This window comes from Littorina saxatilis, linkage group LG1 (genome assembly GCF_037325665.1).
Source record: "Littorina saxatilis isolate snail1 linkage group LG1, US_GU_Lsax_2.0, whole genome shotgun sequence".
NCBI lineage: Eukaryota > Metazoa > Mollusca > Gastropoda > Littorinimorpha > Littorinidae > Littorina > Littorina saxatilis.
Window position 1 is genome coordinate 62,742,841 of NC_090245.1, and position 20,570 is coordinate 62,763,410.

The 20,570-nt window shown below is 40.6% G+C and overlaps 1 protein-coding gene across 1 annotated transcript in view; it reads left to right on the forward strand.

The window, feature by feature from the left end:
• Nucleotides 1-18,845, forward strand: part of LOC138975881 (acetylcholine receptor subunit beta-like 2) — a 52,249-nt gene extending 33,404 nt beyond the window's left edge. Inside the window, exons 3-6 of the mRNA XM_070348659.1 lie at nt 1,478-1,587; nt 1,846-2,155; nt 2,813-3,511; nt 11,755-18,845. Coding sequence (XP_070204760.1) covers nt 1,478-1,587; nt 1,846-2,155; nt 2,813-3,511; nt 11,755-11,928 — 1,293 coding nt within the window. The 3' untranslated portion in view covers nt 11,929-18,845. The remainder of the gene's footprint in view (nt 1-1,477; nt 1,588-1,845; nt 2,156-2,812; nt 3,512-11,754) is intronic.
• Nucleotides 18,846-20,570: the final 1,725 nt, after the last annotated feature.

Here is a 20,570-nt window from a genome sequence, read left to right on the forward strand (position 1 = left end):
TCACGAATCACTGTAAAAAGCCCCCTATATTTCAAAATAACATGATACAACTTGGTGTACAAGTCAGCCTAATTAAAATATGCTCTAGATTTATCTGTTTCGGGTTGATAAGAGCATTATTTGAAGCACACCAGGAAACTAAAGAAGCTTATCAAAAACAGAGTGAAAATAAGTGAAATTATCAACTTCCACGAAAAGAAGACTTTTTGTTGCATTTTTTTTAAATCTCGAGGGCTAGTTATGGGTTATTTCTAGCAAGCTTCTTAATGAATGAATGAAAATAGCCTTAAGCTTTTATTTTCTTCGATTTGATGAAGGTGGTCCATATTAGGGGACTCGCACATACTTTGAGATGTTGCTATTATTTGTTGTTTGCAGTAGAAACTCGGGGTCAACACTGCTAAAATGTAACAAATACGGTCTTAGCTGTCATATAATATAGCAAGTTTTGTGTGATAAAAGCTTTGGCTGTGGACAGAATTAGAAACGAGTCCGTTTTAGGCGGCATATTTAGAGTGAACGCTGCCAAAAGTGAAAAAAGAGAAAAAGCCTAACGGTTTTGAGATTTGTGTTTCTGCAACTGTTTTGACATGTGCAAGTTATCCAGAGAGGGTGAATACAGCGAATAGAACTTTTTTGAGCGCTCTAGCGCCGTTAGTTTGTCAGAACTGGAGGTGGTCTATATTAGGAGCCGGTCCATATTAGGAGCCCTTCCCCTACTGTGGCTTAATGAAATGGGATGGGGCGCGAGGGGGCAGGATGGAACGAGTGGGACCAGAGCGGGGATGGACAAACAGCACTCAGGTTTCATTTAAAAAGACAGAGAGAGACAGAAATGGTAATCGAAAAGAACAGAAGTATCGCGTATAAATAAAATAAAAATATAAAAAAAGAGGTTTTGCTTTCTCCATCAGGACTTAGGGGGTGGGGTGAGGGCATTTGGAATGCACTCGATATCAGTATGTGTGTGTGTGTGTGTGTATGTGGGTGTGTGTGTGTGTGTGTGTGTGTGTGTGTGTGTGTGTGTGTGTGTGTGTGTGTGTGAATAGAATAGTCTAGTTGATTGAATCAGCTTGGTTAATTTTTACGCTGATCGTGCACGTTTGACCCTGCACAACGATGATCAACTTTAAACAAAAAATTTTATTGAATAATTAATCAAATTATTCATTTCTTAGAGTGGGGGTAGTCGTCAATATCCTTTTTAATTATTTAAATATATCCTATGTCAGCCTGACTTGATTGTCTTATAACCCTATCGCCTTCTGTGTCATCTCCATATGCTAAAGATAATCAAGCATGCAAAGGCCTCCCCAAATGCACTGACTGCACTCTCTGTTTATTTTATCTGGCTTTTCTCCTGACCCAAGGTGTGTGGCATATTTCTGTCTATGTATCATAGTCAGTTAAAACAATCCGGGTCCATCATGGCCGTAACAGTGATGTGTGTGCTGTATACTGTTTATACTGTCTACAGGAGTGGTACGACCTGCGACTGAAATGGGACCCCACTGATTACGGGAATGTTAAAAAGCTGAACATTCCTTCCGATGACCTCTGGAAACCAGACATCGTGCTTTACAACAAGTACGTCATTAGAAACTTCACAACGGTTTTACTTTTATCAACAACGCATAATCTTTGCCCAAAGGTTTATTTTTATAGTGTCTGATATTTTTGATTTTCGTTTGTGTGTGTGTGTGTGGGGGGGGGTGTAAACCAATACTTCTTACAATAGCAGCAAGCTCGTTAAATTCTAAACAAAGAAAGACACACGCAACAATCGTTGCACTTCAGAGATATACTTAAACGGTAGTTCCGAAATATTTGATTTTTCTTCCACAGTGCTGATGGTGCCTTCGTAGTGACGCTTAAAACCAAGGCCACAGTATATTTCGACGGCAAGATCGTGTGGGAACCACCCGCCATCTACAAAAGTTACTGCCCCATCGACGTGGAGTACTTTCCTTTTGACGTTCAGGAGTGCTTCATGAAGTTCAGCTCCTGGACCTACAATGGAGAGGAGGTGGACCTGCAGCATGTCTGCAACGGCACCATGGTGGATGAAAAACTGGTGATCCCGCGGGGCATCGACATGAAGGACTACTACTACAACGTGGAGTGGGACGTGCTCAACGTCACTGCCAGGAGAAACGTAAGCGGACCTTAGCTGGGGAGCATGGTGTGAGGAGGCGGGATAAATCGAGAACAGGCCCATATAAACTGTCCATGTTTAAATAAGTCAATCAATCAATCAATGACGCTTATATCGCGCATATTCCGTGGGTACATTTCTAGGCGCTCTGCAGTGATTGCCGTGTGAGATGAAATTTTATACGGCCAGTAATTGCAGCCATTTCGGCGCATATTTACCTTTCACGGCCTATTATTCCAAGTCACACGGGTATAGGTAGACAATTATCAACTGTGCCTAAGCAATTTTGCCAGGAAAGACCCTTTTGTCAATCGTGGGATCTTTAACGTGCACACCCAATGTAGTGTACACGGGGGGGGAGTTCGGACACCGAACTATCTGGTCACCGCACGAGGTGCAGAGGCCATGTACTCCTGTGAGTTTGTGAGTTGAGCCTGTTTTGGATGAGAGAGAAGGGTATCTGATAAGGGCTTACGCCTGTCTTGAACAACATTCTGGTGGATGAAACCTTGGTCGTTAATAAATAGAAGAAAAGAGACGGGCGGTGAGACGCCGCCGCCTGACTGCGCCCCCTCCCCTTTCCACCCAACCCACCCCATGCATGCACTAGATGTCTTACACATTTTAGACTTATTTTCGTTTCGTTGTCGTTTCCAGGTGAAGTTCTACCCGTGCTGTGCAGAACCGTACCCTGACATCACTTTCAACATCACCCTGAGGAGACGCACCCTGTTCTACACCCTCAACCTGATCATGCCCTGCATCGCCATCTCCTGCCTCACGGTGCTCGTGTTCTACCTGCCCTCCGACAGCGGGGAGAAGATCACCTTGTCCATCTCCATCCTGCTAGCCCTCACCGTGTTCTTCCTGCTGCTGTCTGACATGAACCCGCCCACCTCCCTCGTCATTCCGCTCATCGGCAAGTACCTGCTCTTCATTATGATCGTGGTCACGGCCTCCATATTCTTGACTGTTTACACCCTGCACATCAACTTCAAAAACCCCACCACAGACAAGATGTCCCCGTGGGTGAAGCGCATTTTTACCGAGATCCTGCCGAGGGCTTTGTTAATGAAGCGACCCGACACGGAGACGGACGTGAAAACGATACCGCCTCCTTCTCCCCGGCCTGTCAACAATAGGGCTAACGGTATTGAGGCTCAAGAAGCTCCTCACGATGGAGATTGGGGAGCTTACGAGAACTTGAGGAAAAGGCATGAGTCTGGTGAATCCGCAGGTGAATCTAGCTTGGATAACAACCCTCCCAATACCAGGTTTCCGTCTGAAGTCATGGATGCTCTCAAAGGCGTTCGTTTCATCGCTAACCACCTAAGGGAGGGTGACAAAGATTTGTTGGTAAGTTTTGTGCAGACTCCTTTTCCTAACCGCTCTATTTCGTATTATTTTGATAGATTGTTATCTTGCAATTAACTGTTCAAAATGTCATAGGTAAGTGCATTTTTGTACATGCGTTGCCCCTTGTTTGTTTTCCATCGGGGTTTGCCAATAAATCCTTATTTCTCTGTCTTTTTCCTAAACTATCTATCTCCCTCGTTGCCTCTCTCTCTCTATCCCTCTTCCTCTCCCACCTGTGTGTGTGTGTGTGTGTGTGTGTGTGTATGTGTGTGTGTGTGTGTGTATGTGTGTGTGTGTGTGTGTGTGTGTGTGTGTGTGTGTGTGTGTGTGTGTGTGTGTGTGTGTAGAATAGAATAGAATAGAATAGAATAATCTTTTATTGCCACGAAACCTTAAACGGCACAAACCAAACAACAGAAATAAAAAAAGAATCATTGGTTTTTTTTCAGAAAACAGTCATGTACATAATTATTTACCAAGCTGTAACTGAAGTGTTTCATCATTTATCAGTTGACTAGGTAAATTATACAAGTGTATGGGATTATTTATATGTTTCATTAAGTTTTCTCTAATATCATTATATTCAATGCATTTTTCTAAAAGATGCATTTCATCCTCCAATGTCCCACACTTTTAGGCATAGTCTGTTCGTTCGTGTGTGTGTTCTGTTGTGTGTGTTTGTTCGTTTGCGTGTGTGTGCGTGTGTGTGCTACATAACAAAACCCACATGTAATGCACCAACTAGCGATTGCTGGTTCAGGTTCGTTTCTGAAATCAAGGTGAAATCGGACAGATAAAAAGACCTGACCAGAGCATGCATGCTCCTTATTTTCTGGGGTATCCCAAATACCCTCGTTATTTTGTTACACAGAAAAGGGGAGAACATCAAAATCACAATAGCTATGAATATGTATATATATGCATGTGATCACACCAAGAACGCCTCTTTATCTGACTCTTTTCTGACAAGAAGAGAAGGATTATGTTGCCGAAGAATAAGGACAATTTGCATGCTGTGATAGCCTTCGCATTATCTTGTCGATGGAGAATATTCTCAAGCAGCCAGTGTGTCAGGTGTACGGCAGTCAGGCGTAACAAGCGAATCGACACCGACGTGGAAGTCATTATAAGACACGAAGGCGAGTCCAGCACGAGTGATATACAGCTGAATTACAGCAAGTGGCAGCTTCAATCTGTTTCCTCATAGGGACAGATTGCGCTTTCATGCCTGTCTGTGAACAAGGTTCATTTTGGGACGAATCAGTGTCCGAGATGAACGTGATAAAAACGCGGCGCAGTTTTGCCAAGGAGTGGGTGAAATAACTTCGTCTTCTTACGGCAGATTTTTTTCTGTTTCGCTTGGGTTTTTTTCTTTCTTCTTTTCTTTGATGCCTTGCTTATTTCTTTATTTCAGTGTGTAGGCCTCCACTTCTTAAGAGAATATTAAGGATTGTCTCTTTAATTTTACATAACTTAAAGTGATTATATAATAATAATAATAATGCAAACTTTTATAGCGCTATTCTAGAAAAATGTCTACTCTTAGCGCTTTACAATACATACATCGACCAAGCATACTATACACGCACAGGCAAAGAAACCGACCAAACATAACCAACAAACTATACCTGCACAGGCAAAGAAAACGACCAAACATACAATACACGCACAGGCAAAGATAACGACCAAACATAAACAAACATACTATGACCAATCATAACCAACATACTATACGCGCGCAGGCAAAGAGAACAATCAGCACATGTAATAATTACTGACAACTAATGATGCAGGCATACAATGACAATCCAATACACAGCCTAGGCACAAGAACCACATAAGGCTACTGTATAAAAACGTGTCAACAATACTATTTACACACACACAAACAGTGCTGACACAAAGCGCAGAAAATATATATACACGTTATTTTAGGCACTAGGTAGGGGGTGAGGTGGGGCGGGATGGGGTGGGTGGGGAGATGCTGGAGGGAAAATCACTTGCGCTGAAAGAGGTGTGTTTTGAGATTTGTCTTGAATGTAGTGAGAGAATCTGTGTGTCTGAGAGGCAGAGGTAATCTATTCCAGGTCACAGGGGCTTGGTAGGCGAAGGACCTCTCGCCGCATGTCTTTGTTTGCACTGTGGGGAGTCGGAAGAGTCGAGTGTCGGCGGCGGAGCGAAGCTGACGAGAGGGGGTGTAGAGATTGAGGAGTTCTGAGAAGTATTCTGGGGCAGAACCAGAAACGACGGCAAAAGAAAGAGAGGAGAGTTTGTATTCGATCCTTTTAGTGATAGGCAGCCAGTGTAGAGAGTGAAGAAGGGGTGTGGCGTGTTCATACTTGGAAGATTTGAAGACCAGGCGGGCAGCGTTATTTTGGATCCTTTGAAGTCTATCTAAAAGGTACTTAGGGAGACCGGCCAGAAGAGAATTGCAATAATCTATCTTTGAGAGGACTAAAGAACACACTAACGTTTTGGTTGCATCAGTGGTGAGGTAGTGACGGACTGAACTAATCTTGCGCAGCTCTAGATAGGCGGACTTGCAGATGTTAGAGATGTGTTTTTGGAAAGAGAGAGTTGGATCGAGAGTGACGCCAAGGCTGCGGACAGACGGAGAGAAAGAGATAGGTAGTTCGTTGACAGTGAGAGAGTTTGAACTTAAAGTGATTATATCTAACAAGATAACTGTTTCTCGTCGCCCCAAGAGATTTACAATTAAGGTTGTGGGTTGTATTTATGTGACCACACACCAGGATACACACACGTTTGAGCGCTGAGTAGTTACTCAAATTAAAAACGCTTGTGTTTTAAGTTGGAATCCCAGAATGTAACTCTCATCGTGACGCCTTTTGCGCTGGTCATGATTTTCGTCCTACCTTTCGACCTTTCATGCGCTAAAGAGATACAGGTTTGAAATTGAGCCGAGAGCTACATAGTTCGTTTGGGGAGTTGCCAAATAGATGACATTAGAATTAGTGATTGAGCGTTCTATTGTTCAAACATGAATGCTGTATTTGGTAGTCATTTCAGACCGTGATATTCTGCAACGGTGATTGTGGTTTTATTCTGTTATGCGAAGCGTTTTAGCCTTAAAAGGCAGGGAATTTGCATGCGTAAGCTAGACTGTAGGTTTGACTTCCTCAACCCAGCCGTCTTAATCGGCTTTGACTTCGAATGGGTAGCTATGAGGACTTAATAAAATATGATGACGGACGGACTCCTGACCGTCGCGATATAACCTTCGTGGTTGAAAACGACGTTAAACACCAAATAAAGAAACGGACTCCTGACAGGAGAGCTGGGGGAAGCAAACCGCTCGCTGATTAAAATTCATTTTATTATTTGGCATAGTTTCGGAGAAGTTTTGGGCAAATAGTTGCAGATGTTTCTAAATTACAGTACAGCGAAAGTCCCTTGAACTTTTTAAGGTCCTAATTGTCAGCAAACTTTCCAAAATGGCGCCTTATGTATTCTGTCTTTAACGATATGTATTTTTCTTTGTTATGAAGAAGAAAAGCTTGACAGTATCCCATGTAAGTAGTTTATACCAATTAGTAAGATACTCTTGATTCAAATTATCGTTGTGTTCTTTCTTTTCTGTTGCTTTTTGGTTGTTTGTTTCTTCCTTCTTTCCTTTCCTTGTCCGTTCAGGTTGTTATTTTAAGCTGCACTGTACTTTCATATAATATGAGACAAGCCACACAGAAGCGGCGTACCTGCACTGCCACTGAAGATACCAAAAACAGGACCTTACACAGTCATAATGTATAATGCAACATTTCAAATTGGTGGGAAGTGCAGGTCTGCTAAGGCTACAGTCGTAGTCATAATCCAGTATTGAAAGTTACCCGAATGAGTTAACATTGACATGGGTACCCGTTCCCATGAAATCCCTGGCTGCAACTGATGACCGATGCGGCATTTCGTCCAATCATCCTACGTCTTCGCAGCAGGGCTTTTCAACAGACAACTGCTCTGATCACATTTGCTGGCTCTGTTGTTCTCAAAGCGACGAGCCCCTAGAGAAGACAACAAAAACTATAGAGCTAGACAGAGGGTGGCAGACAAAACACTATTGGATAATTCGTCAGTTCAAAGGAACAACCTAAAGAATGTACCATATACTGAACATCAACATATAAAGATTTACGGCTTAAATTCTTCCCTATGCTGCGATGAAAGCGAGTTGCCATGCTTTCGCTTTTAAATGACTGATTGGAGGAAATCTTACTTTTTTTAATACATGTTTTGAAGAAACCTTAATTTTTGGAAAATAAACTCCTGTTCAGTCCAGCTTAGTTCAACTCCTTACTTTCTTTCCCTCACCACGTATGGTATATAAACGCGCGTTTGGCTGCTTATTCTATCTAGTGTACATCAAATTAGCTACGCAAGACCTCAAAGAAAAAGAAAAGTTTGGTCTAGTTCAACACGTTGTTTGATCCGAGACGCCCCTTTTCTTAACCTTCCCATGTCCATGGCTGCTGGCAGGACCGACAACTAATCGCTAGGAACACGACAAGAGTTGCCCATCTTGACATGCTAGGGAGACGAGGACGTGGGTTAATTTGTCTCCGCTAGTCGGCGCTGTCCGGGCCCCCAGTGCTGCATGAATGAAGCCACGTCAATCACCAGAACGGAGCACTCAGCGTGGAACTCATACATTTTCCTCCTCCTTCTACCGAGGCGTGGGGCTGTCAGTGATGGAGGTGGTCGAAAGGGTGGGCTGCAGGGCTTTCAGAGAGTTGTCTACAGGACACATGGGGGATAGGGCGAACAAAGACAGCGCTTGCTATGTCCCGAGAAAGGGTAAACTACAGGGTCGGGTTGCCTGAAGGACATGCTAGATATTTGCTGTGTCCTTCAAACACGCAGAGGGTAGGGTGGATGCAGGTTTAAAGCATGGCATCTACCGAGAGCGAGCCGTTTTTAAAAAATGCGAAATAGGACAGCGTTGTAAAGATTCAGTCCCAGCAGGGCAAAACTGCAGATCTGTATTTAACGGCAGAATGTATGTATAGCTGAACCTCTTCCAGAAGAAGTCCTACACTCATAGCTTTCACTTTGATATGCATGTTTCGCCTATCAATTATTACAGCAAAAAAAATAACAAAGCATTAAATACGAAGTCAAAACAGAACAGGGGGGGGGGGGGGGTTCTGATGAAGCTTGAGGGGAGATTGGGTGGAACAAAACCGAAACAAAGCTGATATTGAGGCAGTGCCCGAATCCCTGTCGCTGAGTGAACAGAGCTACGTCAATCACCGTCGACGGGATGTATCGGGGGAAGGGGGGGGGGGGGTGGGGGGAAGGGCAGGACATTCAGCGTGCTCGTTTGAAACTCTCTGTCCATGTCTCCGCAAGATCAACTACTGCCGGAGATTGAAGGGCTCTGGGGGTTATCTTGACCCGCTGTGGTGAGGGTTTTTCTTTTGGGGCAGATGTTGCCTGAAGGCTTTGTAGAATATGCAGCTGTATGTCCATCAAATCAGAGTCAGGAATAAAGTATTAAAATATTGCGGACTTAAAGAAAGCGACAGAACGTTGTTTCAGGATGGGAGTAGGATCTGGAGAACCTGGTGGCACTGCCGGCATGCGATAAAAATCAAGGCGCTTAACGCAATATTTAAAGCGGCAATAATAGTACATTCAGTCGATCTGTCTGCCTACACGGTCGACAATAATAGTACATGCAGTCGATCTGTCTGCCTAAAAGATCGAAACTAAACAGACTGGATCAGTCTTCATCGAGACTGAGTTTTGGTTAGCCTCAGTAAAACTGGCATGCCCGATAAGCTACCTGTCAACCAAGACAGCGCTGTTGTTAGCATGTTTTGCCAAAACCACAAAAAGCTCAAGAAACAGCAGGATAACATACGCCTTGGAAAGTGTATGCATGCCGAAAAATAGCCGTGCCCTTCGTTTCAAGCAAGAGACAAAACATTAGTTCGTTTTGGGAAGCCGGACTTCTTATCCCCAGCAAAAGCTTAGGGCTACATTTACAGTTGGGTATGTATATCCTGCTACTACTTCCGTGTAACCCCACACACACACAAACAAACAAACAAACACACACGCACGCACACGCACACACACACACTGATTTAAAAAAAATAGAGACTATATATTAGCAGATATGGATTTGATGGCGTGCACATGAAAGCCAACTATACTATCTGGCTGACAAGTATTTCTCTGAGTATGAGTATGTTTCAAGAGTTACTTGGAGAACAGGAGCACCCTGGCGGTAGAAGAAAGGTCATCAGTGATACACTCGGCACCCGTGTCCATTGATCCGTCTCGAAGATAGCAAAATTAGGCGACAGCGGGAAATATTAACTGTTTGGGTTCGTTCGGGACATTTAACTGGCCAGTAAGCGGAGTGAATGGTCGCCGTATTTTCATCTTCACTCCGCGGGGAAATTAAGGGGAGGCTGGCTGTTTCCTTGCCAAGCAGCAGCTCCTTTTGTTGGCCCCTGAGTCAACAGGGTGGGGCAACACGTACACTCCTGGCGTTATGGAAGAAGCACAGATAAGAGAAGATGCGAAAAAGTGTATTGCTTGTCGGCAGCGTTAACTCTCTCGCGCGGTTTGACATTTTCGTCTCTCATTTTCTGTTCAAATACTACACATGATGAAGCTTGCAGAATTCAGGACGATTTGCCCTTTTGGTCTTTCTGAAACTGATGGAGACCTTTTTCATATCGGCGCCCCCAACTCCTCCCCAGCTATGTTTCAGTTGACTGTCCCTACAGTATCGTAGCTTTTCAAATAGAATATAGAAATTATTGCCAAAGGATATGAAACATAACAACAAAAACAGAATTAAATCGTAAAAGTCTGGAAACCATGTATAAATCTTTTGTTCTTCCACATTTTGACTACGCAGACATCATATGGGACAACTGCACAGAGTACTGGTCAACTGCACTCGAAAAACTACATTTGGAAGCCATTCGGACTATAATCGGTGGTGTGCGCGGCACCAGCCACGAAAAACTGTATAAAGAAAGCGGATTTTGTAACCTAAAAGAAAGACGGAGCAGACACAAACTGATTTTATATTACAAGATGGTATATGGCAAATGCCCTCATTACTTATCAGATCTCTTGCCACCTTTAACTTCTGATGTTAACCCCTACCATCATAGAAGACCATTAAAAAGAAGAGTCCCCATGTGCAAAACTGAATTATACCGTCGATCTTTTATACCATCTACTACTGTCCTGTGGAACACGTTGCCAGACAACATCAAAACAACTAACTCAATCAGCGATTTCAAACGCTATTTATCTACTCCTGATTATAACGTACCTGCCTATTATTACTGTGGTAAAAGACTGGAAGAGATTCACCACTGCAGAATGCGCCTAAACATGAGTAATTTGAATTCTGACCTGTGTAAACGCCACCTACAGGGAAACCCACAGTGCGCTTGCGGCTACCCGAACGAAACAGCTGACCATTATTTGACACATTGTCCTTTGTACGTAGATGCTCGCCTGTCTACAATAAACGCACTTCCTGTTAATTACAGACATGTTGAAATATTGTTAAATGGTAGCGAAAACCTTTCTCTTTGCACCAACAAGCTTGTTTTTGAAAGTGTCCAATCGTTTATCCATGAATCTGGTCGTTTCTGTTGATTTGACTCAGTACCCATATTCATGCCAACAAACCTTATTTTATATGCATTTTTCAAATGTATATTTAGCGAGCTACTGCTTACTTGCCACAGGACTATGGTTTGTAATGTACTATGTATATTCTTATTTGTATGCGCTGCCAACTTCATCTTTTATATGTACCTACCGTTTTCTCCTCCCTCCTCCCCCCTCTTCCTCCTGCTAGCTTTTTCTTATTCTTTCTGATTTACTTTAACTATGCTCTTCTTGTAGATAGTTCAACAATTGATAAGTAATGCTTGTCCGACATCATATTTGCGTTATTTTGCTACTACGTAGGGCGCGTAATATAAGCGTTTGCTTGAGTTCGTGTCCCTATTGTTTATCGTTGTATTTTTGTATCATGTTTGATTTAATAAAACATTGTTTAAACCAACAAAAACAGAAATTCACCCAGCACAGCTTAAAAATCAGAATCGAATTAAATCGGTGCGGCCTTTAAAATATGTTGGGAATGGCAAACGTTTTGAGTCCCCCACCCCACACACACAACCTTTTTAATATGATTTATCGAAAAGGCTGAAAATAAAACTATGAATTGTTGTTTGTGTGTGCAGGAGGAGCGCGACTGGAAGTATATCTGCATGGTGATAGATCGTTTCTTCTTGTACATCTTCACCACAGCCTGTTTCGGGGGGACACTCAGCATCTTCCTTAATGCCCCCTCCTTGTACGACCCCCGCAACCACCTCTCTCTCGTACCGAGTGATAACCAGACGTGCCAGTTTTAGTCACTCTACCGCATCTCCACTTCCACAATGGAACAGTTAAAAATATTTTAAAAATCAAACAATTACTGCGCCAATAAAGTTCATGACTCAAATTTGCAACAACATCCCCGCCACCCTAAAAAAAAAAAAGGAGAGGGGGGGGGGGGGGGGGAGAGAGAGAGAGAGAGAGAAAGAAGGAAACAACAAAACAAGAACGCTGGGGCGTGCTTAACCATTCAGTCAATCGATTTCACTGAAATACGTCCGTTTCTTTCGAACTGTCCTTATTAAACAAGGGAGAGGGAGAGCACAGAGACGGAGGCTGAGAGCGAGACAGACAGACACACAGACGGGGACAGAGACCAGTGCATTCGATTTACTGAATATTTAATCAAGCCTCAGCGTTCTTGGTTTATAAAAAAAAAAAATCACATTAATCCCTCCAACTCCACCAACCACGCCGCCCCTAACCAGCCCCCTCCCATCTACCCCTACCCTTCTCCCGCCTTCTCCTCAACACCTACTTTCTAGCAATCAAACTTACTGCCCTATTTTTCGTAATACTAGTCTCCAATACTGTGCTGATTTCAGAAAGTTCTATGTTCTATCTTATCCTGGACTCGATCACACCCAGGTCATAAAGAGAACGTGCAAGCCTTTTTCTTTGTGATACACTGACTTCGAGAACAAGGCGGCATGCGATATCTGACTTCTCCCAACACCTTGCTTGGCCTTCTGTCGGAGTAATGCACCACGGACAGAGTCGGTCAAGGACTGGATGATAGACAATAAACTCAAGCTGATTGACTCAAAGACTGAGGTGATGCTGTCAGGCTCAAAGCATGCTTTGAATCAGACTGATCATCACTGCACTTCTCTGACCACAGGCAACACTCACGCACGCTACCGTTAAAAACCTGGGCGGGTACCTGGAGTCTGCTCTGACCATACAACACGTTAAAATTGTTTGTAAATGTGCCTTCTTTGAGTTACACAAAATTTCCTCTGTTAGATCATTGCTGACACTCCAAGCCACTGTTCAACTTGTTTCCTCTCTGATCCCGAGTCGACTTGACTACTGTAACTCATTGCTGGCTGGCCTCCCCACTGCAGAACTCTATCAATTACAGAGAGTTAATAAGAATAGTGCCGCAAGGCTCATTTTGCAGAACTTGGTCAAAGGTCCCGCACGGTCATAATTTATCACTCTAGTGCGTTTCCCTCCCTACCGTTGGAAACAGATGTCCCTCTTTGCTCTTATCGAATATAACAAGGATGTTTGTTCAGTTTCCCTGTTTTGAACTTTAATCTCGATACTGTTTAAATTGTTGTGGAAATCGACCTTTTTCTACATCATTGTCTACTCCGGATATTCCGGAGTCGTTTTTGCGTGCGTGCGTGTGTGTGTGCCGGAAAGACCATGTCACTCCCCTACTTACCGCAAACGTTTTGGCTTCCAGTGCAGTACATAATCGAGTACAACCTGGCTGTGTTAGGGTAACCGCTGTTATGAGAAATCTCTTCCTCCCTATCTGTCCCTCAGTATCTACGAGCCATCCTGTTCCCTCAGATCCTCCTCTGAAAAACTCCGCATCCCCAAAACCTTTGGTGAAAGATCCTTCAGGCATCAGATTCCCACCATGTGGAACACACTTCCAAATTCTATATGTGATTCAAGTAGCCTTTCCTCCTTCAAAACACAGCTCAAAACATACTTGTTTCGCAAAGCCTTTTTGCATAGCCGCCTCTAGACTCTCAACAACACTGTTTCTGTATTTGACCTGTCTACCATGTGTGTACAGTATGGTCTCTCACTAAACGGTATGACTGTGTGTGTGTGTGTGTGTGTGACTATTACTTTTGTCTTGTAAGCCAAGCTTGCTTGTTGATTTGTTTTTGTTTTTTTTCTAAGTTATTTGTATGCTCGTTACATAATGGCTCGTTTGGTTTAGAATGAAATTTTAAAGCGCCTCAAGCCAATAGTCTCCTGTCCGCCCAGCGACATTCCCCTTGACCCTACTTGTGACCGGCCTCGATGTTTTATGCCCCCGCAAGAGGTACGGTACTCTCTAAGCACCCAAAACCTCAAAGAGAGATAACTGGCGGAAACCTTCCTATTGAAGTCTCCTGTATGACGGCTTACTAGTGCCAAAACCTCATAATTACCAATTTCACGTGTTAATTACTAATTTTCCCAGAAAAATTACTAATTTTTCTGGAAAAATTACTAACTTTCGCCTGTTAATTACTAATTTTTAGTTTTGGCTCCCTTCCTGACGGATTGCTAGTGCCAAAACTAAAAATTAGTAATTTTCGCGTGAAAATTAGTAACTTAAACAGATAAAAACAGTAACTGACAGCGTTAATTAGTAATTATCACGTGATAATGGGTAACACCATGTTTTGACACTAGTAAGCCGTCATACTCTTGTCCGCCCAGCCGACCTTCCCCTTGACCCTGCTTGTAACCTCGATGTTTTATACCCCCGCAAACGGTACTCTCTAAGCACCCAAAACCTCAGAGAGATAACTGGCGGAAACCTTCCTATTGCTGGGACTCACGCTACAAAAAAGTTATTTATTTATTATTAAGATTAATCATGTTGAGCAAGACAAAGATGGACATTTTATCATTATTTCTTTTAGATTAATGGATAAAGAAATACTTGTGAATGTTTATGGACCGAATCAAGACACCCCTGCATTTTATCTGCACCTGAAAGAAACCATTCAAAACTCCCAATATTATAGGGTTGGAGATTGGAACCTTGCCCTCAGGACCCAGAGACCGATTGTTATAATTATAAGCATGTGAATAATCCAAAAGCAAGAACCGAAATTGAGAAAATGATGTTAGATTTAGAATTAACCGATGTGTGGAGAGAAAATAATTCTGAAAACAAACGTTATACCTGGAGAAGGCCAAAACCCTTAAAACAAAGTAGATTAGATTATTTTCTCCTTTCTGATTATTTGATGTGGAATTATGAGGACACAAATATATTGCTGGGGTACCGTTCTGATCACTCAATAATAACTTTAAACATGGCCTTTGAGTTGCAAACCAGTCGGAAAACATTTTTGAAATGTAATGCCTCTCTATTGAGGGATGAAAAGTACATTGATGAAATAAATGAGGAAATTAAACAAGTTTTAAATTAATATACAGTAGAGGATTATCAACAGACACCACGGCATAATATACCTAAATCAACCGTAAAATTAACTGTCTGTGATAAATTATTTTTAGATTCTCTGTTGATAAAACAAGATTGAAAACAATTTCATACGCCAGTATGAAGAAGAAAAAAGCTGTGGAAAAAGAAATTGAAAAAGGTACAGATTTGGCATTGTTAGAAAGTTTAAATGGTGAATAAATGTTGATTAGAGAAAAAAGAATGGAAGGTGTATTATTCCGTTCCAGGGCGAGATGGATTGCCGAGGGAGAGAACATATTTTTGTTCCCGTGAAAAAATAAATTTTATAAGTAAGAAACTGGGGACATTAAAGAAGAATGGAGAGGTTATTGAAGATAGTGACGAGATAAAGAATGAAGTTCATAGATTTTATGAACATTATGAAGTGTTTGATTTGATACAAGATTTGCCCAGATTATCTGAAGATGAAAGTACAACCATTGAAGGAGAAATAACACTTCAAGAAGCAGCATGTGTATTAAAAAAATATGAAAAACGGTAAAAGTCCAGGGACAGATGGTTTTGGTGCAGAGGTGTTTAATTTTTTGTTGGAAGCAAATTGGAGAATTTGTTGTAAGATCACTGAATGCAGGATTTAGAGATGGAGAACTGTCCGCAACACAAAAGGAAGGTGTTATATAACCTGCATTCCAAAAGGGGATAAGATAAGGAATTAATTAAAAACTGGCGACCCATCTCACTATTGAATGTAGTGTATAAAAACGGTTCCTCATGCATTGCAAATTATATAAGAATGAAATTTTTGTTGCCTCAATTGATTAATGAAGATCAAATGGGTTTATTTCAAACAGACATACTGGTGACAATATTAGGTTGATTTATGATAAAATATATTATCTAAATGTAAAAAAGTTGTCCGGACTTCTTCTTTGTCTGGATTTTTAAAAAGCTTTTGATTCTCTGGATTGGCAGTTTATGTTTCAGGTATTAAAAGTTGTATGGTTTCGGCCAAGATGTATGCCGATGGCCAGGTCACCACTTTTTATGCTGGTATTAAATCGACCGTTACTGTCAACGGTCAAACAACACCTTGGTTTGCTATTGGACGCAGTTGCAGACAAGGCAATCCCCTTTCACCTTATTTATTTATTTTATGTGTTGAATTTTTGTCCATCATGATAAGAGAAAATACAAATATTCAAGGAATTGTTGTTAATGATGTTGAACACAACATTTCACAATTTGCTGATGATGCTCAGTTGATGAATAAGGGAGACAGAACCTCCTTTGAAAGTTCGATCGAAACAATAGAACTTTTGGTTAAGTTTCCGGTTTATTTTTGGGTACATATAAAACGCAGGCAATGTGGCTAGGTAGTAAGAAAAAATCATCGATAAAATATTTACCGCATTTAAAAATTATTTGGAATCCCGAAAAGTTTAAGATTTTAGTTATTTGGTTTACACAAAATTTGATAAACTGTGAAAAATCAAATTACGATGAGAAAATGTCTCAAGTTAAATATTTATTTTGTGTTTGGTCAAAAAGGCTCATTACACAACTCGGAAGGGTGGCAATATTAAAATCTCTGATTTTGTCCAAGTTGATTTATTTATTGATGTCATTACCTAATCCACCAAATGATTTTATTGATAATCTCCAGAAAAAGTGTTTTAAATTTATTTGGAAGGGAAAACAAGATCAAATAAGTAGAAAATTAGCAGTACAAGATATAAAATGTGGAGGAATAGGGTTACCAGATTTGTATGTATATATAGCCTCAATGAAATTATTATGGATTCGTAAAAGTTATGAATTTACAAAGACAATGTAGATGGATTAGTATTTTCAAGTTGTATTTTTAGATGAAAATATGTTTAGTAATTATGGTCTGGAATATTTTCAGAGCATGGGTGTCCGCAACGTTTTTTTGGGGAAAAATGTCTGAGAGGCATTTAGAATGTTTTATTATAAGATTGTACCTCAAAATTTTTGTGAAATTCTTTCGGAACCCGTTTAGACAATGAAAGAATTACAAGTAGGGAAAACATTTGTAAAATGTAAATATTTTGATGAGAAAGGTGTTTATTATATTGGACATTTTTTTGATAATTCTGGTGATTTGTTATCATATGGTGATTTTCAGTATAAATATAACGCACCCATTGAATTTTCTGACCTATTCTGGGTTCATCTTGTCAATAAAAAGATGTGTTACACAGACAAGGTTGTTATTTGCAAAACCAATTCGAAAAAACACGTCTCTACCATGCCAAATAATATGTTCAGAACAAAAAGGTGTCACCCTGTCCAATCTTATGGGTGTAGGCGTGTCTTGTATTTTAATGACTTTTGATTATTGTTGGGTGGAACTTCAAAAAGAATCTATTATTTGTATTATTATCTAAGAGTATACATTATAAATACCACCACCATCTTTACCCCCCCCCCCCACACACACACACACTCTCTCAGTCTCTCTTTCTTTTTATCAGTATTATAATCTGCATGTTATGTTATGCTCCGGCCTTACATGTAGGCGAACGGTATGTTATATGTCCGTCTGTCTGTTATGTCCTAATGTTGTATATATATGTCTTGTATACTTGCCATTTACATATTTATTATACATGTTGAAGGATGAATGATGATACATTGTAGACGGATGCATGTTATTGATTAAAAGCCCCACAATGATGTGCTTGGCAAATACAAAAAAACAAAAAAAAACAAAACAAAAAAAAAGTTATATAATATGATGAAAATGGTTCACTTTGAACCAAAATCGGCGTATGCTGCCTGAATGGCGGGGTAAAAACGGTCATACACCTAAAAATCCACTCGTGCTAAAAACATGAGTGAACGTGGGAGTCTAATCCCATGAACAAAGAAGAAGAAGAAGAAGAAGAATTCATAGAATTTTGGAAACAAATGTTATATTTGAAGACTATGAAAATTTGGGAATCTAAAAATTGTTCCTTTTGTTCAGAAGTTAAAGACGGTATTGAACATATATTTTGGCGATGCAAACACGTTGAACCTTTTTGGCAAGAGCTTCAGAGTGGGTTGAATATGAAATCCGAGTTCGTCTCAAATGTACAATATTATTTGGGATTAAACATTTTGTTTATATACTGATTTGATTTTTGATTTCATAATTTTATACGCCAAACATTACATTTAATATCGCTTGACATCATCCAACCACTTCTCTCCCCTTTCATTCATTTCCGTTCCTAGAGTTCCTTCCCCTTTTTGCGTGTTTCCCCTCCATTTTCTTTCAAACCTTGTTCGTTCCGTGTTGCGTCTGCTTTTTGTTGTCTTTTGTGTTCTTGTTTTTCCTGATGAAGCTTCCAGAAGCGAAAATTCGTTATCGTCTTGTGTCGTCTTTGTATCGGCGAGTACAGTAATACTTTGTTTTTTAACTTTGTTCATCTTACCACAGTCACTTCGTTGTTTAGATTTTAATATCGCTGTAAAATGCTAATAAGTTTACCGCGAATGTCAGCATTTAAACTTGCCCTTAAACGAAGATATGTTATTGAATTGTATTATTTATTTTATTTTATTTATTTATTTTTTATTTATTATTTTTGTATCTCAGACTTTTAATTTCATAAAATTATTGTGTTTTTAGTAATAACAGCCCTCCTATCTTAGACTGTTAATTTCATTAAGTATTGTTTTCTCGTTATAATGAACTTCCCGATACATGTATGTTTGTGTTGTACAATGTACTGTATTTAAAACTTGAATAAAAATGTTTTAAAAAAAGACAAAGGATACAATGTAATCATTTTTGAATCAGTTTTCTAAATTAAAAAGGTTGTGTGTGGGTGTGTGAGCGTGTGTATGGGGGGGGGGGGGGGGGGGTGGCTCAAAACATGCGCCATTCCCAAAAATTTTCATCAATTTGTTTTAAAAATTGAGGACGCCACAGTACCGATACCATCATATCTTCTTTAAAAAGCAAGATATAATGTTATCAGACATTTATCGTAAAAATATGAAGAAAAATAACTTCTAGGGATATAATCTCAAAGAATTTTCATATAAAATTTCATGAAGATCGACACGGCAATGGTTTTCTGGGAATCGCTTTTCACACATACATACACCACTACCCTCGCCTCGATTCTCGATCTATCTGAAAACATTAAGTCAAAACTTGACTAAATCTAAACATGAACAAGTCACCAAAAGCGAAATTACTACATTTAGTCAATCTTTCGGCTAATGAAACAGAATACACTGCATTTTGTTCACCAAGACAGTAGGTTCACCGATTCCCCGCTGCCAAGAAAGCATCGACACAGTGTATACAAATATCTTTCCAGTAGTCCATGCAGATCGCCTTCAGCGAACAGCCAGCTGTCAAATCGATGGAATAACAGCAGGTATAGCCCATACATACATACCTACAAACACCACAACCCTCATTTCCATAACCAGTCTATGTTAAAAGATTTAGTCAAAACTTGACTAAATTATGTAAAAAATAATAGCTTCCTACTTTAAAAATAATATTGACCTAATCTCAACCTAGACCTGGGAACCCCTGTTTTGCACTTGGAGTATTCTCAAACAAACTTGGCGTATTTTCACACATTTGAACATCGATGATTCAAACAAACTTCGCACGCGTCCGTTGCACAGTTAAAAAAGTTTACCCATACATTTCAAACATGCTTTTTTCAAAGTTTAATGACAAAAACTGTAATCATTGATCAACATTTCCAAATGGGAGTTATAAAGGTATTTTTGTTCACTTAAATTACCAGTACCCCAGTAAATATACAGGAATGAAAATCTATGTATGTGTAACTTTTCATGTGTGAAACTCTGTTGTGAATGTGTGTGTGTGTACTTTCAGAAAAATATGGACATGGCCAGAAATAATTTTAATATCGAATTTAATATTTATTATTTTCATTACTGTTCACTGCCAGATTTCTTCTTGGCCTCTGGTTGAAGCAAGCGACCACTGTGTGGTTGTTTCGGCATGATAGTAAACCGTAAATGGCAGTGACTTTCGTTTTGTCCTGGTGACCTGCTCTCATCTCATCGCTTCTTACAAATTCAAAATTGTGCTAGTAACATGTTTATATATATATAACTAGAATGAATACCCGCTTCGCCGGGTAGCCGGCTTCGCCGGGAAGAAGTACTTAGAGCCGTACGCCGGCTTCGCCAGGGTCCGAACAATGGACCCGCCAAGCTTAGGTCCCTCCCAGATTCGTGGAATGGGAACAGCACGAAAATGACTCAGTGGCCATAATGCCATTCCTGACCATATCGAGTCCCATCCTTGTCGACGAATGTAACCGTGTTAATCACCTTTGGAGGCGAACTCCACTCAAACAGGATTGAGCAATTTATAGCTTATCTGTAAGCCCTTTTGAACTGTTATGGCTTTTCAAAGGAAGGCCAGTACATACAAATACACAAAAGCCGCCAGACCACATCACAAACAGAACTGAACAATCCCCAGGTGTTGCTCACATA